The 18,796-nt window shown below is 42.7% G+C and overlaps 2 protein-coding genes across 4 annotated transcripts in view; one reads left to right on the forward strand and one right to left on the reverse strand.

Moving 5' to 3' along the window:
* Window positions 1–11,660, forward strand: part of znrf3 (zinc and ring finger 3) — a 76,079-nt gene extending 64,419 nt beyond the window's left edge. For 2 of the 3 annotated variants that reach the window (XM_083979155.1, XM_083979157.1), the window contains exons 4-8: window positions 501–632; window positions 1,879–1,989; window positions 4,355–4,522; window positions 7,541–7,643; window positions 7,890–11,660. In XM_083979155.1, the coding sequence (XP_083835281.1) occupies window positions 501–632; window positions 1,879–1,989; window positions 4,355–4,522; window positions 7,541–7,643; window positions 7,890–9,679 (2,304 nt within the window). In that variant the 3' untranslated portion in view covers window positions 9,680–11,660. The remainder of the gene's footprint in view (window positions 1–500; window positions 633–1,878; window positions 1,990–4,354; window positions 4,523–7,540; window positions 7,644–7,889) is intronic. The other variant, XM_083979156.1, reaches the window with a different exon arrangement.
* Window positions 11,661–12,206: 546 nt separating this feature from the next.
* coq5 (coenzyme Q5, methyltransferase) lies at window positions 12,207–17,771 on the reverse strand (the record flags this gene model as incomplete). Its single annotated transcript, XM_083978427.1, has 7 exons — window positions 12,207–12,626; window positions 13,155–13,266; window positions 13,974–14,062; window positions 14,906–15,012; window positions 16,355–16,582; window positions 16,695–16,844; window positions 17,555–17,771. 7 exons carry the CDS (start codon window positions 17,769–17,771, stop codon window positions 12,525–12,527), a joined length of 1,005 nt encoding a protein of 334 aa, XP_083834553.1. The 3' UTR covers window positions 12,207–12,524.
* Between the last annotated feature and the right edge of the window lie 1,025 nt (window positions 17,772–18,796).

Raw genomic sequence — 18,796 nt, forward strand, 5'->3', positions numbered from 1 at the left:
CCCGAAAAACACATCTGAAACAACATTAAAAGAATTAAACAACAGTTTTCTACAGTTACAATGACACAGACACACATTCATCATCACTTCACATGTACAAATCCCGTAATTCATCCCTGCAATTACAGTAAATGAAGAATTGAGGAAAGTTCAGGGAAATCAAATCAAAACTAAATGGTTTTAAAGTATAATAAGAACTAAACGACACATTTAACACAGTTCACATGAGTGCGTCTGAACGTTAAAGGCATAAAAAGTGGTTTGTTTCTCCACCTCTATAAACTTGAAAGCATCAAAAGATTTTTTTTTTTAAATAAGACTCAAAATAGAAGCAGAGATAAACAGACTTTTAATCTCCAGAGTGGGTCAAGCTTGAAAAACATTCCCATAATGCCACAGGAGACATTAGGTTAAAGGGCGCCATCGACCACCAGACTAATGAGTGTGATTAAATATGTATCGGTTGCTCTGTGTTTGATGTTGTCCTCTCTCGTCTGCAGCTCAACCAGGTGGCCGAGGATCCTCTGAAGCGGCCGGTGGTCTACGTGAAGGGCAACGACGCCGTGAAGCTGATGAACATCGTCAACAAGCAGAAAGTGGCTCGTGCTCGGATCCAGCACAGACCGCCGAGGGTAAGAGAGACCTCTTTGAAGCAGATGTGTTTGTGAAGCTGAGAAGTTTTTTTTTTTTTTTTTTTTTTAGATGTTAAGACACCAAACTAAAAAAAAAAAAAAAATTCCAGCTGTGAAATCTGACCCCGTCCCGCTCGCCCCGAGGCCGAGGACTGTTTCGCAGCACCGTGAGAGATTAATATCGTCCGATGATTCAAAGAGCTGTTTGTTTGCTGGGAATATTCGATAAGAGAGCGACCACACTTTGAGGTCAAATAACTTGACATAATGAAAGCCCCCTGGAGAGAAAAGAAACAGACTGATAAGAGGAAAAAAAGGTTTAAACATCCCCGGCCTTTCTCACCGTTTCACACGAGAACACTGGATTTATTAGAAACTGAACTCTCCTCCTGCTTCCTGGTGTTAGAATAAAAGATGGCTGACCTTTACCGATGAGTCATTCAGCGATAATAAGAAACAGTGTTCATCATCACAGCTTCCCAGAACTGAAAGTTATGTATTAGAGGTTTTTGTTGACAAAAAACTCATGTCCCTTTTTATATCATGTGGTAGATGTTTTATAGTGAATTCATCAGTCTTTTCTATTTCGCATGGAGAGATGTGATTTGGTTGGATTCACAGCCACTCCTATTTGAAGCTGGCTACACACCAGACCGTTTTCAAATCTTAACCAATTTTAAAAACATGTGAAATACATGAGATATAAGGAAATCAAGTCCAAAATTATGCCTAAAATGATCAAGTTAACCCTAAAATAGTTGCTTAAAGCCAAATGATGAAGGTTCAGCACCAAAATGTCTCATAGTTGATTGTTGGACAGTGTGTACGACCCATTCATCCTGCTCCTACTGTGCAAAGTGCTCTTCTATATATAGTTTGACCAAAGCTCCAAAACCTTAAGATAATGTGTTTACAGTGATACAACAATGAGAAAAATGGTTCATCTTCACATTTTAGAGACTTAGATCACATAATGTTTGGCAGGGTTGCTAGAAAACAATCATTTTCTCTTGATTTTTTTTGAAAAATCATTTGAGCTCTTCTCAGAAAACGGTCTCATTAGTTTGAGAAAGTGAGAGGAAAATGACTTTAGACCAGTCCAGTGTCTAATACAGATGTGTGAAGGTCACATTATCAGTGTTTACTAGCACAAAATAGTGTAAATATGTTGTTATTGTTAATATTATTATTATTTTTGAAATATTATTCAACAAGTGTGTGTTTCCCTCGTGCTCCTTTCCCGCAGCAGCCCACAGAATATTTCGACATGGGCATCTTCCTGGCGTTCTTCGTGGTCGTGTCGCTGGTTTGTCTCATCCTGCTCATCAAGATCAAACTCAAGCAGAGGAGAAGCCAGGTGAGAGTCTGAACACACACACACACACCCACATCAACACTAGTGTGAAGAACCTGCAGCTTTTTGTTACTTAATCTCCCACCAAACTTTTATGTCACAAACACACCCTTATATCACACGCACGCACGTAGAGACGCAGTTTTTCCAGTCGGCGGTGAGAGTTGGAGGCGACAGCGGCTCTGACACTGATCGACTCGTCTCGCGTGTTGACGTGGAGGCTTCACTGACGTCGGGCGCCTGAATCAGGATTAGCATTTAATTAACACTGATGAGAGGTTGGCTGCCGGAGCCAAGCGCACAGAGATGAGATGTCAGGACACAACAGAAAACCTGTGGCGGCGTCTCTGAAGACAGGTGTAATCCTGCCAGTAAATGTGTGTGTGTATGTGTGTCAGTGTGTGTGTCAGTGTGTGTGTGTGTGTGTGGGTGTATAATAGGTGTGTGTCAGCAGCAGATGACTTGGTCGTGACTTCCTTTTCTGTGGTTAATTAAGAGAACGGCTCACACCAGGGGCGGATTCGTCACATGGAAAAAAACAGCAACCCTTTCCTTCCTGAAATGTGAAAAATTAATGAACTCCTTGTGGAGTAAATGTTGTTCGTGCATTTTTATCCAATTTAAAGGCTCAGTATTATTATTTTTTCTTTCACTTTCCCACTGGTTTTGATATCCGTGTGAAATATGTTAATGCTTTTAAGTCCCCCAAAACCTTTGTGATTTAGTTTTAAAATCTCCTCTCTGAGGAGTTTTTGCATTTTGTGTCGGTATCTGAGCCTTGCTTCTGATTGGCTGAGACATGGCCAGATCAAACACAGGTAAACTTGGTAATAATAACTTTAACTATCAGGGATTAGTTAAAAATTGTTTAAGTATGTAACTTACACACACACAGTTTTTAAATGTTTACATGTTTTTGCATGTCTAAATCATTGCATATTTATTTATTTTACCAGGCAAATTGCTTGAGATAATTAAAAAAAAATCTATTTTCCAAGCAAGGCCTGGCCAAGAAGGCATTTTTGTTGTATTTATTGTGTGCATACAAAAATGTACATCTATATAGATTACTTACACTTTATAAATGATCTTATAAACGACTGACATCTATTAAGTTTGAAACTGGTTTGTAATTTGATAAAACTGGTTTGTAATTTGATAAAATACTTGGCTAAGTCCATCATTCATACAATATGTTATCAAAATATCAAGTAATCAAAAGTTAAACATCTATAATCCAACATAATATAAATTACATACTAATTAGAGTCAATGTTGGAAGAGTATTTTATAAATTAAATATTTAATTCTGCTTCAGATTGTGTGACAGGCGTTGCGTTTGTAATGCTACAGGGGGGCGTGGCTGAGGGTGGTGACATCACAAAGTTACAGAAGTCCCGACGGCTCGTTTTATGTGCCAGTTCACAAGTGCACGTTCCTCCGTGGACTTAATGTTTGGATACTTTCACAGTATTTATACAAAACCTTGAATCTGCGCTGCGATTAAAACAATACACGGAAGTCTCACTTTCTACCACAGGAGACCTTTTAAAAACAGTGAAAAACGCTGGACTTAAAAAGATCCAAACATCATCTCAGGAGGAGCCGATCATGTTACGTTTTGGTGGTTTAGTGAAACATTCCTCAAGCGTCTGGCCACACAAGACTACACAGCTAATTACACACTTAAAAATACTGGTTTTAAAGTTTGTTTCATGTTTGTCAACCCTGTGATGAGACCCGACTTTCATGCCAAAGTTCATTGCTCCCTTGCTGACCAGGATATCCACATATCCACTTAGAAAGTCTGCAATTATCTAGTTGTGAGGCAACATAAAGGAAGAAACACCCTCCAGAGACCCTGGTTTAGTCGAGCCGGGGCATAAATAACTCCTGACTTGTACACGATGTGATGCACATTTCACATTTCAGGCGGGAGACTCTTGTAATAAATCACAAAGACTTGCTTACACATGTGAGTCATTAAGTTTAATCCCAATAAGTAGTTCTGTATGTGTCAACCTTTTTTTTCCTTTTTTTTTTAATAAGCAACATTTTTAAGGCAGCACGAAAAGCAAATTAGAGATGAAAAGAGGACAAAGACTCGGAGCCAGAGAGAGTTTCCAGCGCGGTCAAACATTGCAAAATCATGTAACTGTGTCAAAGGGAAACGGCGACACTGTCACGTTAACATCAGCAACAGTTCAAACATAAACACTGACGCACAGACAACTGGTTTTGTCATCTCTGTGTCCTATTTTGGCTCTGATGTTTGTTTTTTTTCTTCACACGGGTCCTTGTTAATCATTAAATGTGGATATTTTCCCGCTGACTGAGCCTCTGTCCTTCACCTCCCTCCTCGCTGCAGAGCTCCATGAACAGAATGGCCATCCAGGCGCTGGAAAAGATGGAGACGCGCAAGTTCAAGGCCAAAGGAAAAGGCCAGCGCGAGAGCAGCTGCGGAGCCTCGGATTCACTGAGCAGCAGCTCCACCTCCGACTGCGCCATCTGTCTGGAGAAGTACATCGACGGCGAGGTAAGAAAAGATGCCGACCGATGGTCCGCTTGAGTCAAAACACGTCATCTGCTTTGCTTTACATGACGGGCACATTCAAATGCTTTATTAATCCGCTATTCAGTCACATCCAAGGTCAGAAATGTGGCGTGTTGTTTCCTTTTTAAAACAGCTTAGTTAGCTTTTGACATGATGACAAACAGACTTTAACATTTATAGATCAGGGTTCTTCAATTATGAATTAAGTTGGGCCAGAACCATGAAATGTATCTGGGCCACACATTTTCAGCAGCTGTTGAATGACAACTTTTAAGCTAACGCAAAACAGCTAATGTTTATTCATCATTTCCCTTTGGCACACATTTGACACGGGCACATCAAAAAGTGCATAAAAGCAATGAAGAAAAGCTGAAGTGACTCCACTTTTGAAGTAGAAAAATAAACATTTCAGTCATGAAAACAACCCAGGGACACCTCAAAGTGCATAAAGAACAAAAGAAAACTTATAATAGTCTCCATTACTACCCATAATCCAACTGTTTCATTGTGTCTTTACAAGAAGAAAAGACAATGTGTTCTCATATTTAGCCAGATAATAATAATAGTATTTCATGAAAACACATTTGGATCCTCAATACTTTATTGTTGTTTAATATTTTTTGGCATAATCAACGTTCATTCTTGACATGTGGTCCAATCAAAATCAACTCCTCCTTTTTAAAGGGATAGTTCAACATATTGTCAAATTGGTCCATTACCATAATCCCTATAGTCATAGCAGTAGGTTCGTTACCTTTAATTGTCGGTGCAAGCTATTTTTAGAACGGTGGAGCAGAGCCGTGAGCTGCTCAGAACTACGCTACGGAGGCTCATGTGCAGGTCACAACTTGTCCACCAGAGCGTTTTGGAGTTGTTGGATTGTGTATTTGATGAGTTTGATGAGGGAAACCAAGGAATCCCATTAGCCTCCGTAGCGTAGCTCTGAGCAGCTCGCGGCTCTGCTCTGCCGTTCTTAAAATAGCTTGCACCGGCAATTAAAGGTAACGAACCTACTCCTAAAACTATAGGGATTATAGAAATGGGCCAATTTGCCAAAATGCCGAACTATCCCTTTATATTCTGTCCTTTATAAATGAGTAAAACACCAAATCCTCGTAAAAATGATGCAGATCTGTGTGACCGGTGGAGTAAAAGTTCACACAGGAGGCGATAAAAACCACCTGGATCCACAGAGCCACCGTGCACGGCGCTGAGGCGCTCGAGGCGGACCGTGTGTGTGTTAGTTGCGGTCGTCTTCCCCACTGAGCTTGTTTTTCACTCCGCACTCTGCACACATGAAACATCGGAGCAGTTGCGTCGGACAATAGAATGGAAGTTCCCCTGATGTGCTCGGGGACCGCAGGTCTGCAATCTTTAGCTGACGTTCTTTCCGGCGCCTTTTGTAGATGTTTAGCTCAGTCTTTCAGAGCACCTGGAGAGATAACGGTACCCAGAGTGCACCGGGTTGTGGTTATACTTCCTGTTTTCCCTACTGTGGCCTTCTTTAATTTATTTTAAGGAGTCATTGTCGGGGGAAAAAAAAAACAGAAATGTGCCTGAATCTTAAAGACTTTGAGGGGTTTACTGTAACAGTGGTTGCTCATCCTCATTCATGGACGCTGGAGGGACAAACCCCCAGTGCCCAGGCAGGCAGGGAGACTTGGCTGGTGTGTGTGTGTCAGTGTGTGTATGTGTGTTTTTGTGGTAATGTGTCTCTTCGGTAAAGGAGGAGAAGAAAACACAACAAAGCATGGCGCCAGGATTGCACAGAGGAAGTGGCGATATAAAAGGCTGAATGGCATCAAAGCGGTTTTTGAGCAGTGAACCAAGCAACAAAAGCTCGGGTGGAAAAGAGCCCAAAGATGAGTCACATTAAGCCACAGAGTAAAAGTATTTATGGCGGTGAAAGAGCTCTCGCTGGAGAAGAATATTAGAATTCATATTCATAGCGCCGCTGCTTTTGTGTCTGTCGAATTCCTCCGTCTGAATGCAAAGTGTTGCATTCTTTTCATATCAATCCTCTGGAGTAAGAAAAAAAAAAAAAAAAAGCCTGTTGTTTGTTTTGTTCCAGAAAGCGGTGACATTGAGCATCAAAGTCGGATTTGTACCGTGGCGTGGCATCTGCTCAAGTGTTTTGTTTGTGGCGTGATGTGAAGTTGGCTCCTCGCTGCTTTAGAAAACAAAAACAAAAAAAAGGAAAAGAAAAACTTGATTGGACTCTTAACCGTCACCACGACTGACAGCTCTGCGTCGCTTTGCCGCCACCTTCTGGGCGGTGAACTTGCACATTTATTCATCCTCTGAGACACAAAACTCCGGTCGCAGTTTGTCAAAAAGCGACAACGACTTTGTATATGTGGGAGTTTCCTTGTATAATGTGCAGCTAGCTCTAGTTGTTATGCACGGGAGTGTGAGAAATAACTGAACAAATGCGGCGTGATTACTGTGAATTAAAGATCTGAAGAGGCTCCATTTATATCCTTTATATTAAAAGAGTTGAAGCTCTTTAAGTGGCTAATGGGCAATGAGTGAAGTTATTGAATTCTGCAAAGAAAACCTTTATTTACACATTGAAAGTTTGTTTTTCTTCACCTGCTGTAACGAGACATGGAGGTTTTTTGTTTTTTTTAAGGGAGGAAGTGATTTAAAATACTAATATTGATTGATGCCATGAGGCTTTTTAACTCACAGTAGCAACAATGTTGTGTTTTTACTTTGCTGCTGCTCTTTTAATCTCTTTTATTACAACTTCTCTTACTTGGCTCCATTTTATACCTACTTACTTTTACTTAACTCTAGAGATGTGCAATATTTCTGTATCTGTGGTCGTGTGTATGTGGTACACTGCTGCTCTATTATAATTTCCTGTTAAAGCATCAATGAAGTATCTTTAACTTAACTTTAAATACTTAGAATTAAAAGTCCTGATGTGCAATAAATTGAAGCCATATTGTCTTTGTGTTCTGACCTAACGGTTTGCTTATGGTTGTGTCTCTACAGGAGCTGCGTGTCATCCCCTGCGCTCACAGGTTTCATAAGAAGTGTGTGGACCCCTGGCTGCTGCAGCACCACACCTGTCCTCACTGCAGACACAACATCATCGGTGAGTCGCTTCGCCCCCTCCCACCATGATTTTAAAAACCTGTTGCATCGTTTTCCCTCAGCGGGACTCTAAATTTTATTTATTGTTTTATTGTTTTTTTTTATTCTACTGTCTGTTTCATTAATTTTATTGCCTTTAATTGTTTTATGTTTCTATGTGCAGCACTTTGTTTTCAACTACGGTTGTTTTAAAGTGCTATATAAATAAAGTTGAGTTGAGTAAACGTCTCGTTGTGTCTCCTCACAGAGCAAAAGAAGGGAAACCCCGGAGCGGCCTGCATGGACCCCGGGAACCCGGTGCACGGCCGCCAGCGGGTGGTGCTGCCCGTGCACTACCCCGGCCGCGTGCACCGCGCCGGCGGGGTGACGGCCTACCCCACCAGGACCAGCATGGATCCCCACGGCAACCCCATCACCGTGCTCACCGTGGACCAGCACCCGGACCCCCAGGGGCTCTACCCGCCGCAGTCGTCCGCCTTCCTCCGCAGCTACCACCCCACGCTGCACCTGGACCACGCGCTCAGCCCCCACCACTGCGGGCTGGAGCACCGCGGCCCCCCCGCCTACCCGCCGCAGCCGCATCACGCCGCTTTCAAACGGCCCAAGTTCCACGGGCGCAACTTTTCCCGCGCCGCCTGCTTCTCGCAGTACGAGACTATGTACCAGCACTACTACTTTCAGGGCTTGACTTTCCCGCAGCAGCCCGAGGGCGGCGGGGGGCCGGCGGGGCCGGGGCCGGGGCCGCTGGGCGGGGCCGGGGCCCACAAGCCCCACCACAGCAGGGCGTTTCAGCAGGGGCTGTTGTACCCCACGGTGGTTCACATGGCGCCCGCCTCGTCCTCCAGGATAGGGGACGCCGGCAGCGCTTCTGGCCTGAGCTGTTACCACGGCCACCGCTCGGTGTGCAGCGGTTACCTTGCCGACTGCCCCGGCAGCGACAGCAGCAGCAGCAGCTCGGGCCAGTGCCACTGCTCCTCCAGCGACTCCATGCTGGACTGCACCGAGGTCAGCAACCAGGGCGTGTACGGCAGCTGCTCCACCTTCCGCAGCTCGCTGAGCAGCGACTACGACCCGTACGTCTACCGGAGTAAGAGTCCGTGTCGGGGCTCCGCGGGCGGGGAGGCGGGGGCTGCAGCTTGCACCACAGCTCCCGCCGAGGACTCGTCCCCCGCCGCCGCCGCCGCCCTGGGACACGACTGCCTGCAGCTGCCTCCGGGGGCGTCGGGCTACAACTCGGGGGATCACCTCTCCAACTGCAGCTTGGAGCCGAACTACAGCAGTCGCTCGTCACTGGAACCCAGGGAGAACAGCAACACTAGCACTACCTCAGCCGGCGCTGCGGAGGCGCCCGGAGCGGACAGGGGGAGGGGGGCGCAGGAGGAGTCGGGGGAGCTCGGGGCCGCGGCCTGTAGCTGCTGCTTCGAGGTGCTTCCTCCCAACGTGGAGTGCAAAGGGCCGGACTCGGACCGCGCCGGGCCTCTGGCCTCGGGACGCTGTCACAGGGCGGCGGAGTTTCAGAGCTCCGCCTCCAAGAACTACTTCGCTCCCCCCGAGCACATGTGCGCCTCGACGGAGCCGCTGAGCTACGAGGGGCTGCCTTGCTGCTTCTACAAAGAGATGAAGGTCCACCGGGCGGCGGCGGGGCGCTACGCCGAGGACTACGCCGTCAACGTGCAGTACGCGCACGCGGCGGCGGACTCGGACGCCTGCGCCGGCGGACAGGGCTGCTGTGAACTCAACCAGAGGATACCCATAATTCCCGAGGACACGGACTGTGAATTGGGCGCCGGGGTGTCGTCGTCGCTGTCGCCGTCGCCGTCGGACACTCAGAGCAGTTTACTGTCGTCCGTCGTCGGTGTGACGGTGGAGGCGGAGCTGCGGACAGCGGAGGAGGCGTACTTCACCTCAGGACAGTTCAGAGGTCAGCCATACGCTCAGGAGGACGAGACCAGGGCTTTGTTCCACCCTCAGCGCTCTGCAGGTCCCGCTGCGTTGGGAAGCAGTACTTCAACGAACGATGGCGGTCTGGGTGTATGAGCCAGAGAGAAGGGACTCGGTTTAAAAAAAAAACAACAAAAAAAAAAACTATGTGTTTGGTACCGTATCAGTCAGTCAATCATTTAAAACCCTCAGTTGCCTTGTTCTAACCTTTGCTCTCTCTCCGAGCACTGAATGTTATCATCTTAGATTGTGTGGATTTCTACTGAAATGGCCTGTCGTCTCTACTAAAAAAAAAAGAAAAAATATATATATATCCAGTTCATTCCTGTGGCCACAGAACGTCTCAGCACCAAACTACGCTCCCGTAGCGACCGAGACAAAAGGTGATACTACAATACAAACTAAAAGGATAGAAACTAGACCTAATAGGTTGACATCTGCTGTCACGGAGGGTTAGCCCACCCCAACGAACGACGACACAAAACACCTGTCAGCGTGAAGTAGTCCGGGCTCATTTCTGCTGAGATCTCTTCAGAACAAGCTACCTATGCTCCCGTGTTTGGTGCGAGAGCTGGGAAAATCTGAGAAAAAAACAAAAAATACAAATACAAAAACTACACTCTTAATTCACAAAACATCTGCATCTACATGTCTACATGTGCGCACATGAACACTGACTGCCTATAAAGCTTCAACCACCAACTCAAATAGGTTGTATGGACATAGCTATACCAAAACAGAAAGACATGATTGTTATTGTTCGTTTTTTTTTTTTTTTTTGGAAACATTTTTTTCAAGAGCAGGGAAATGGGTCACTAACGGTCTGACCCACACATTTCTCTGAGGAGAAGCTATAAATATATAAATAAATATATATATAAATATATAAATATTACAGAAAATGCATAGAAATGTGAATGCAAAGGCTGACACTGGTCTCTATTCAATATAAATACAGAATTTGTTCTTTTTTTTTAAAGCGTTGCATTTCTGTCCAGTAGTGGCCTAACCCATCTGTTATGAGATGTGCCAGAGCAACATGAACGCCTTACGCTGGCTGGTAAAAGCTGTTTTGTAGCAATATCTTTAAAATAAAATGAAACGAAATGAAATAAAATAAAGGTGAGAGTGTCTCGGGGGTGTTAAATAAAAAAAAAATAAAAGAAACGATTTCTTCAGATGTAGAGTGTAGCGCTCTACGTGTTTGGAAGCCCTTAAACAGTGCGTTTTCTTGCCGTCACTTCTTTACCCGATTTCCTCAATGAGGCGAATAAATATCTAATAAAAACAAGAACAAGAAACAAAAAAAAAAGGCCAAAGGAAAGTAGCTGGAAAAGACTCATATTTCATAAGGGTTCCTTATTGTACTGTGACTTTTTTTTTTTTTTTGAAACGATGCAGTTATACATACCACAACGTATCCGTTTTTTGAATCATATCGTGCCGTGCATAATACATACAACTCGCGATATCAATGCTTGTCATTCATGCCTTTCTGTTTGTCCTGCAGACTGTTTTTTATACTGTTTCTATGAAATATACACATTCTCTACACAGAGGAAAAACCTTCTGAAATAACCCTATTTATAAGTTAACCCAGTGCTGTAATCAAATGAGAATCTAATCTTGCCTTTTGCATAGAGATATGTACCTACTGCAAATATAATAACATTTTGGGGTACTTGAGTCACTATTTAATTTTTTTTTTTTTTTTGTTATTGTTTCTAGCACTTAAGAAGATTAAAATGTGTACAAAAATTAATATTTTTTAATTTTTTAAGAATATAATTATTTTCTGTCATTACCATTACAAATGTTTAAAGGCTAGAAATCAATCTGTGTATATTTCTGTACCTGTATAGCAAACACATTTCATAAATGGAAATATGTTCTCTGAATATTTATTTACTAATATATTTATCTTTTAAGCCATGTCTTATGTTCAGAGTGTATGAACGTTTGAGTTATTTGGTTGCTTTTTATTTTGAGAAAAAAAATCACTAACATGAGACGTTGTATATACATGGTAATTGCACACAAGACGATTAAATCTTCTCTGACCAAAAAACTGATTTTAAAAACTTTAGTACCATACAGTTTTGTAATTAAAAAAGTGTACAAAGATCTGTAAAATATACAGTTTTATTCAAGTAACTCATGTTGTGGTGTTCTGCTTTCCATTTGTTACACTGTGCATTGAAGTGCTCATTTTATCACTAGTGGAGATCAGTTTAGGGCCACCGGGGGGCGCTAGAGCAAATTTGTGGGGAAATGAGGAAAAAATGCAGATATCAAAATAAATCAAATTAGAATATTTTGAGCATTCATATGAAATATGATTAAAATATACCATATTGAACTCTAATTGACTGCCAGTCATGACGTCATAAACTGTTAGTGCTGACCTGACATCAAACAGCTCTGCTCCTCAAACGAGCATGTAACTGGCTTGTGCTACAAAAATGGACAGGTTACTGACGAAGACTCTGCTGCAAATTATAATTAATATAATATAATAAAAAAATATTCCATTAATCAAAGTAAGAAAATACATTCAAGTCCCTGGTAAGAAGCTCACGGTCAAAACCTCTGATTCAGGGAATAAGTCATTCAAATACTGAGATCAGCTTTTGTAGCTTTTATTATCCATTTCCAAAATGTAGATGTTACAAAAAAATATTCAAAACTAACTGGACTGAAATAGTTTTAACCGACTCACCGAGTTGTCTGAACACCGATACTGTAGAGAACAGTGTAGTTTTGACAGACACACGATAATAAATACGTCCACTGACCTCGGTGCAGTGACATCAGCAGAGCAGATCTGTGTGGGGCTTCGTGCTCTGCACTCACTCACTCTGTCAGTCTGTCACACAGGCACAGACGCCTGAAACACACACTCAAGTCTTTTTGTTTGAGGAGTCGAGTTCAAGAGTCGATCTCACAGCTTGAAACCCGAGTGAAGAGCCACGACTCCGCCGGTCAAGTTGTGATACTTCACACTGTAGAAACCGGCGTCTTCGATCATGTGTTTGAACTCCTCCTGCAGCAGAAACACGAGGAACCGACACTGTCAGGATGCTGCTGCACAACGATGATGAAAATCTAGTTTAACTTAGCTCATAAATACACCCATGACGAATATGAAAACAATATTAATCTACTGAAAACTAATCAGTAAAAGCTTTGATGAGAGATCAGTGGTTTAGTATTTATCAACATCAGGCTCTAGATAGTATCTTTGAGGATTTTCAAGGATTAAATATTATGAAAGGTTTATTCATGAGGTAATAATAATGAAAATATGTATTTTTTCACATTTTAAGAAAGTGGAGAAATAGAAATTAATCAAAATTATAGATATTGATCATGCTAATCATTCGTTGCATAATGAAGCATAAAAATAAAGCATAAAAACACCTTCATGTATCAACAGAGCATACATCAAATAAGGTTTAACTTTCTAAGGGAAATAAAAGAAAATACTATGAAAAATAACTGTGATATAGAGATAAATCTACACCCAGAGTGAAAGTAGACAGAAGACAGAAGTGAGGACACATCTTCTCACCTGGTCGGGGAACTTGCGGATGCTCTCCACCAGATACTGGTAGGACTTCCAGTCTCCAGCGATCACCTCTCCCAGAACGGGGATCATCTGGAAACTGTAGGCGTCGTAAAGCCTGAGAAATGAAACGAGACACAAGTTAACTTTAAGTCAGTCTGTCACATCGTATATACAATTTAATGAGGTCAATTTTATTCTCATTTTTCATCAAACTCTAAACTTCCATGTGTAAATAAAGCTCTGATTTATGTCGTTGTGGGATTAGTTAATCATCATCTGTAACGACAGTAGAGGATGTCGACCATGTGTCTGCAGGTTTTCCTTCAAACTGAACTCACTGACGACCTCCTTCACTTTAATTAATGGAAAAATAATCAGTGGTTTCTACTCAAACAAGTCACATTTAACAGGTAATTTACTCAGTTGCTATACGTTGCAACACCAGAGGAGGGCAGTGTTGGTCCAAAACACAAGAAGCAAACACACAGATGTGCTGCAGCTTGTGGAAGGATACCAACATCAACAATATTATATAAAAACATACAGTTTATTAGGTACATCTGGAAACAAACTAATGCAGCCTGATGCAAAAGCTTTGCAAAGTTTCTGTTATTGATTTTCCTGCAGGACTGATGGATTAGACTGAACTGGTTTCAGCTGCAGTGGGTTTATTATAATAAACTGACAACTGATTTCCCCAGTTTCCTCTGTACAACAGCTTGAAATGTTCTATATTTCTGGATTCATGTCATGGCATCAACAAACAGCGTTGACAGGTGTTTACACTGAGGCATCCATCATGATTTAACTCCTCTTCCTCACCTTGCCAGCACAGGATTTGTTACTTTGCTGAACTCTAAACACATGAACCTGCCGCCGGGCTTCAGGACCCTCAGCGCCTCCTGAAGAGCCTGGAAAAGAAGAATAAGGAATGCAAAATTAAGCATCAAGACTTAAGTTATTTATCAAGTAAATCATCAGCCGAGACTCACACGACCTGAGCTTCATATGCACTGATAGAAAAACGGACAAATTACTCATTAGCTGAAATAAGCTTAAAGGGATAGTTCAACATTTTGGCAAATTGGCCCATTGCCATAATCCCTATAGTCATAACAGCAGGTTTGTTACCTTTAATTGTCGGTGCAAGCTATTTTTAGAACGGCAGAGCAGAGCCGCAAGCTGCTCAGAGCTACGCTACGGAGGCTAATGGTATTTCTTGGTTTCCCTCTTCAAACTCATCAAATACACAATCCAACAACTCCAAAACGCTCTGGTGGACAAGTTGTGACCTGCACATTCACCACGCTATGAGATAATAACAGAACTTTACGAGACGGAGCTGTTTTAGAGGTAAACGCAGAGACTGCTTGCTGAAAAACGTGCATCAGCAGTTTTGCATGAATTTACCTCTAAAACAACTCTGTCTGGTAACGTTCTGTTATTATCTCATAGCGTGGTGAATGTGCAGGTCACAACTTGTCCACCAGAGCGTTTTGGAGTTGTTGGATTGTGTATTTGATGAGTTTGATGAGGGAAACCAAGAAATCCCATGAGCCTAGCGTAGCTCTGAGCAACTCACGGCTCTGCTCTGCCGTTCTAAAAACAGCTTGCACCAACAATTAAAGGTAACGAACCTACTGCTATGACTATAGGGATTATGGCAATGGGCCAATTTGCCAAAATGTTGAACTATCCCTTTAAGTTACAGTTAACAGTGTAATGAAGCATAAAATGACAAGCAGAACTTTTACCTGATCTATGTGAGTGACGTTGCGAATGCCAAAGGCGATGGTGTAAATGTCGAACTGGTCGTCATCAAAGGGCAGCTCCTCAGCGTCGCCCACCACCCACGACAGGCCTGATCACACACACACACACACAAACATACACACACACACACACAGAAAGATACAGGCTGTGTAGCTGAAATACCAGTTTGTGAACTTGTGACAGTTTCATCACCCTGCAGACTTGTTACTATGAACTCCGTGTACTCTGTTCTGGTCACGCACGGCTGCACAGAAATCTGACAAACTTCTTATTATCTGTTCTTGTGTATCTACATTCCCAGTCTGTGCTCCCAGGAGCGTGAAGAGACGAACGTGTGAACAGATTCAACTCGTGTCGATGCAGAACGTCGAGTCTGTGCAGCTGCAACGAGCAACACGGAAGACTTGTGTTGCTTGTGATCACATATGGACGTGATGCTGTCACGCAACATGAACAGGCCTGAAGTCTAGAATCAAAGTAACATCCACACTCCTTATATAATTATTTTTATTTATATTAATTATTATTATAATGATTATACCCACTGTAGTATCTGTGTGGATGACTGTACTGTAGGAGAGGCAGCTTGATTTGTTCAGAGCATTTCATACAGTGTATTACTGAGCAGGTAAAGCATCACCTGGATAAGGTTAACGATAGTTTATTGATGCTTAAAGGGATACTTCACCCAAAATCGATAATTTACCAATTTTCTACTCACTGTCATACCAAGGAAGGGTTTGGAGAACTTTCTGAGTCATCAAAGCGCTTTTGGAGTTCCAGGGGGGGTCCGGCTGGCAACAGGTTTTCATATAATGGCGGTGGACAGAGTTCACTTTTGAATCGTCCAAAACACACATTATGAAACATCCAGATACCTCCATACTGCTCTGTTGATGTTTGTGCGCATGTGTGAGATTTGCTGCGAGGTGTTCTTCCTGGTTTACAACGACGAACGAACATCTCACAGCAAATCTGGTGCATGCGCACAAACACCAACAGAGCCACTGGGATCTACTGCTACAACAACAGAAAAAAACAGAGATCAAATTAGAGATCAACTTTTTAATGTGGCGGCTTCAGGACACTTGGGTCAGTACAGACGAGCAGTATGGAGGTATCTGGATGTTTCATAGTGTGTGTTTTGGACGATTCAAAAGTGAACTCTATCCGCCGCCATTATATGAAAATCTGTTGCCAGCTGGACCCCCCCTGGATCTCCAAAAGCGTTTTGATGACTCTGAAAGTTCTCCAAACCCTTCCTTGGCATGATGAAGAGTAGGAAATGAGTGAGTTATCCCTTTAAGCATCAATGAAGCATATTTAACCTTAACCATGTGATGCTTTACCTGCTCAGTGTGCATGAAGAACCCAAAAACCCATGTATGCATGCTCGGTATGACCTGGGACCTGAGAAACCCGACTCTCACCTGCTGTGACCCCCAGGCCGTCGGCTTTCTGCTTCCCGACCCGCAGCATCTCCTTGTTGATGTCACAGACCACGGCTCTGGCCTCCTGCGGCAGCGCCTCCTCGTCCTCCGTGGAGTAGTTGTTGGAGATGTCCTGCCAGGACGGCGTCTGCAGGGAGCGCGTCGCCCGCCGCTGCTGCCGCTCCTGCTGAGAGCGGACGTACTCCAGGAAACGGAAGGAGATGTCACCTGAGAGGAGGAGGAGGAGGAGGAAGAACGACAGCAGAGAGGGTTTCAGTTTGGTGGTCTTGAGAAATGCACACACACATTCATACAAAAACACACACACACACAGCTTTACCCGTCCCACCGGCCACGTCCAGCAGTCGAGCCCCGGGCTGTGGGTGCATGGCGTGCAGCAGCATGTCCTTCCACAGCCGATGGATCCCCAGACTCATGGCGTCATTCATGACGTCGTACTTCTGGGCCACGTTCTCAAAAACCTTGTACACTAGAAGAAACAAGCAAAGAGAAAGAAAGAAGGCGTGTTTTAGTTGTCCTCTGTTATATTTATATACACTGATATACTTACTATTTTTATGTAGTTTAAACATTTTATTTCTTGTTGAGATGATAATTAAACTTGAGCTTTATTTCAGTTTCATATATTCTGATACATAAATGCAACTCTCTTTGGTTTTATCGCCATACTTTTGATGTGTGCCGCACATTTTATGGTTTATGGAGGTAGTAGGGTATTTATTTAATGTCCCTGTAAGCACAAGGAACTCTCTTTATTGTTTTCCTTTCCATTATATCATGCACCACCAGTGTAAATGTGCACTACTACTCATTGCACACATAATCACAACAAGTGTATTTTCACTTACAGACTCCGTTCAAAACATAAGCAAATTATTGTCCTTAGATAAATTGTGAAAACAACTTTTAAGATTTAATATTTCAAAATGTTATACTATTTAGTATCCTTTACTTTTGAATTCGGCTTGTATATGATGCAGCAAACACGCCTTATTTTAATATAATTCACACTTTATTGCAGATTATAGACAGGAGGGATCATCTGTAGACACGTAACTGTCTTAAAGCAACACAAGTGTCACTTCGTGGATCAACTATCTGATATCTCCTCCTCTCCCCTCATCACTCCTCTGGAGGGTCGACCTGACCTGCACCGGAGCTCCTCCTCCCGTCACTCACCTCTCTTCGCCTTCTCCGCCTCCGGCACCGTCTCGAAGCCGAAGTGAGTGTCGGTGTCGGTGTGTTGGCTGAAGCAGCGCCGGGTCATCGGCCCCCAGCAGCGGCCGCAGCCGCAGCAGCAGCCCGGTCGGCCCGGGGCTCCGGCGGCTGCGACGTGAACGTTTCTGTGGGAAAGTCGGATCACCCTCCGCACCAGCAGTCTCATAGAGGCCGCCATGTTGTCCGGTTACACAATTGTGCGTCAGCGTGACGTCACTAACAAGCGACGGTGTAGTTTTTTTTTTTTCCTTAGGAAAGTTATAAAACGGTGATATGGGAAATATGAGAATAGAAATATAAAAAATAATGTATAATTTATGAGATGTGTATTAATAGATACAAAAAAAAAAAAAACATTGTGTCATATATGGAGACTGACTGTGCAGACCTCCACACACAAATTACTCCTAAAACCCCACTTTTTTAAACTGGCTTTGAATGTGTAAATAAATGTCTAACTTCTGTTTCGATATTGTAGCACATTGTTTCTGTGTTTTAATTTTGCTGTTTTTATGTAAGCGTCTCTGAGCATCTGTAAAAGGCGTTATAAATAAAATGTATTGTATAATTTATTATTGTCTGAAAAAGTCATAAAATTAGAGTTTTTGTGTTGTTTTCTTTTGTTTGCATAAATATATATGTATGCAAATCACAGGACATGATGTGACTAGTCAGCAGTGTGAGTGTTTCATATATCATAATAGAGGTGGGACAATATCTGACTGTATAGCTATTAAGATGTGCCCATTATATACACATACACATACTATAAAGTTTATAGCCTATACATGATAAGGAGGGTTTGAGCTAATGGTCAGTAGCCCATTATTGGTTGGCTGTTTATTTTAAATTGTGATACAATTTAGTTGACATGTGACCTAGACTATTGATTACTGTATTCTTTTAATCAGGCCATGAATAATGTTGTCCAAAAAACATTTTGACAACAACCAGCTATTCCTTTTTAGAACAACTGATAATCAAATCCTCACATTTAAAAAGATGAAAACTCTGAATTTGGATATATTTTCATAATAATGATGATAATAATAACATCGACTGCCTTGAAGGCAGAGCTGAAAGTGTTTTGCATGTAAACAGCTTTCAGCAGCAAACAGCTACAGTAATAGAGGGAAAGTATGAAACAGGCCAATGCATGTAGTCAAAAACCACTGAAGGGCATGAGACTGCTTTAATTACACC

Source organism: Trachurus trachurus (assembly GCF_905171665.1).
Source record: "Trachurus trachurus genome assembly, chromosome: 9".
NCBI lineage: Eukaryota > Metazoa > Chordata > Actinopteri > Carangiformes > Carangidae > Trachurus > Trachurus trachurus.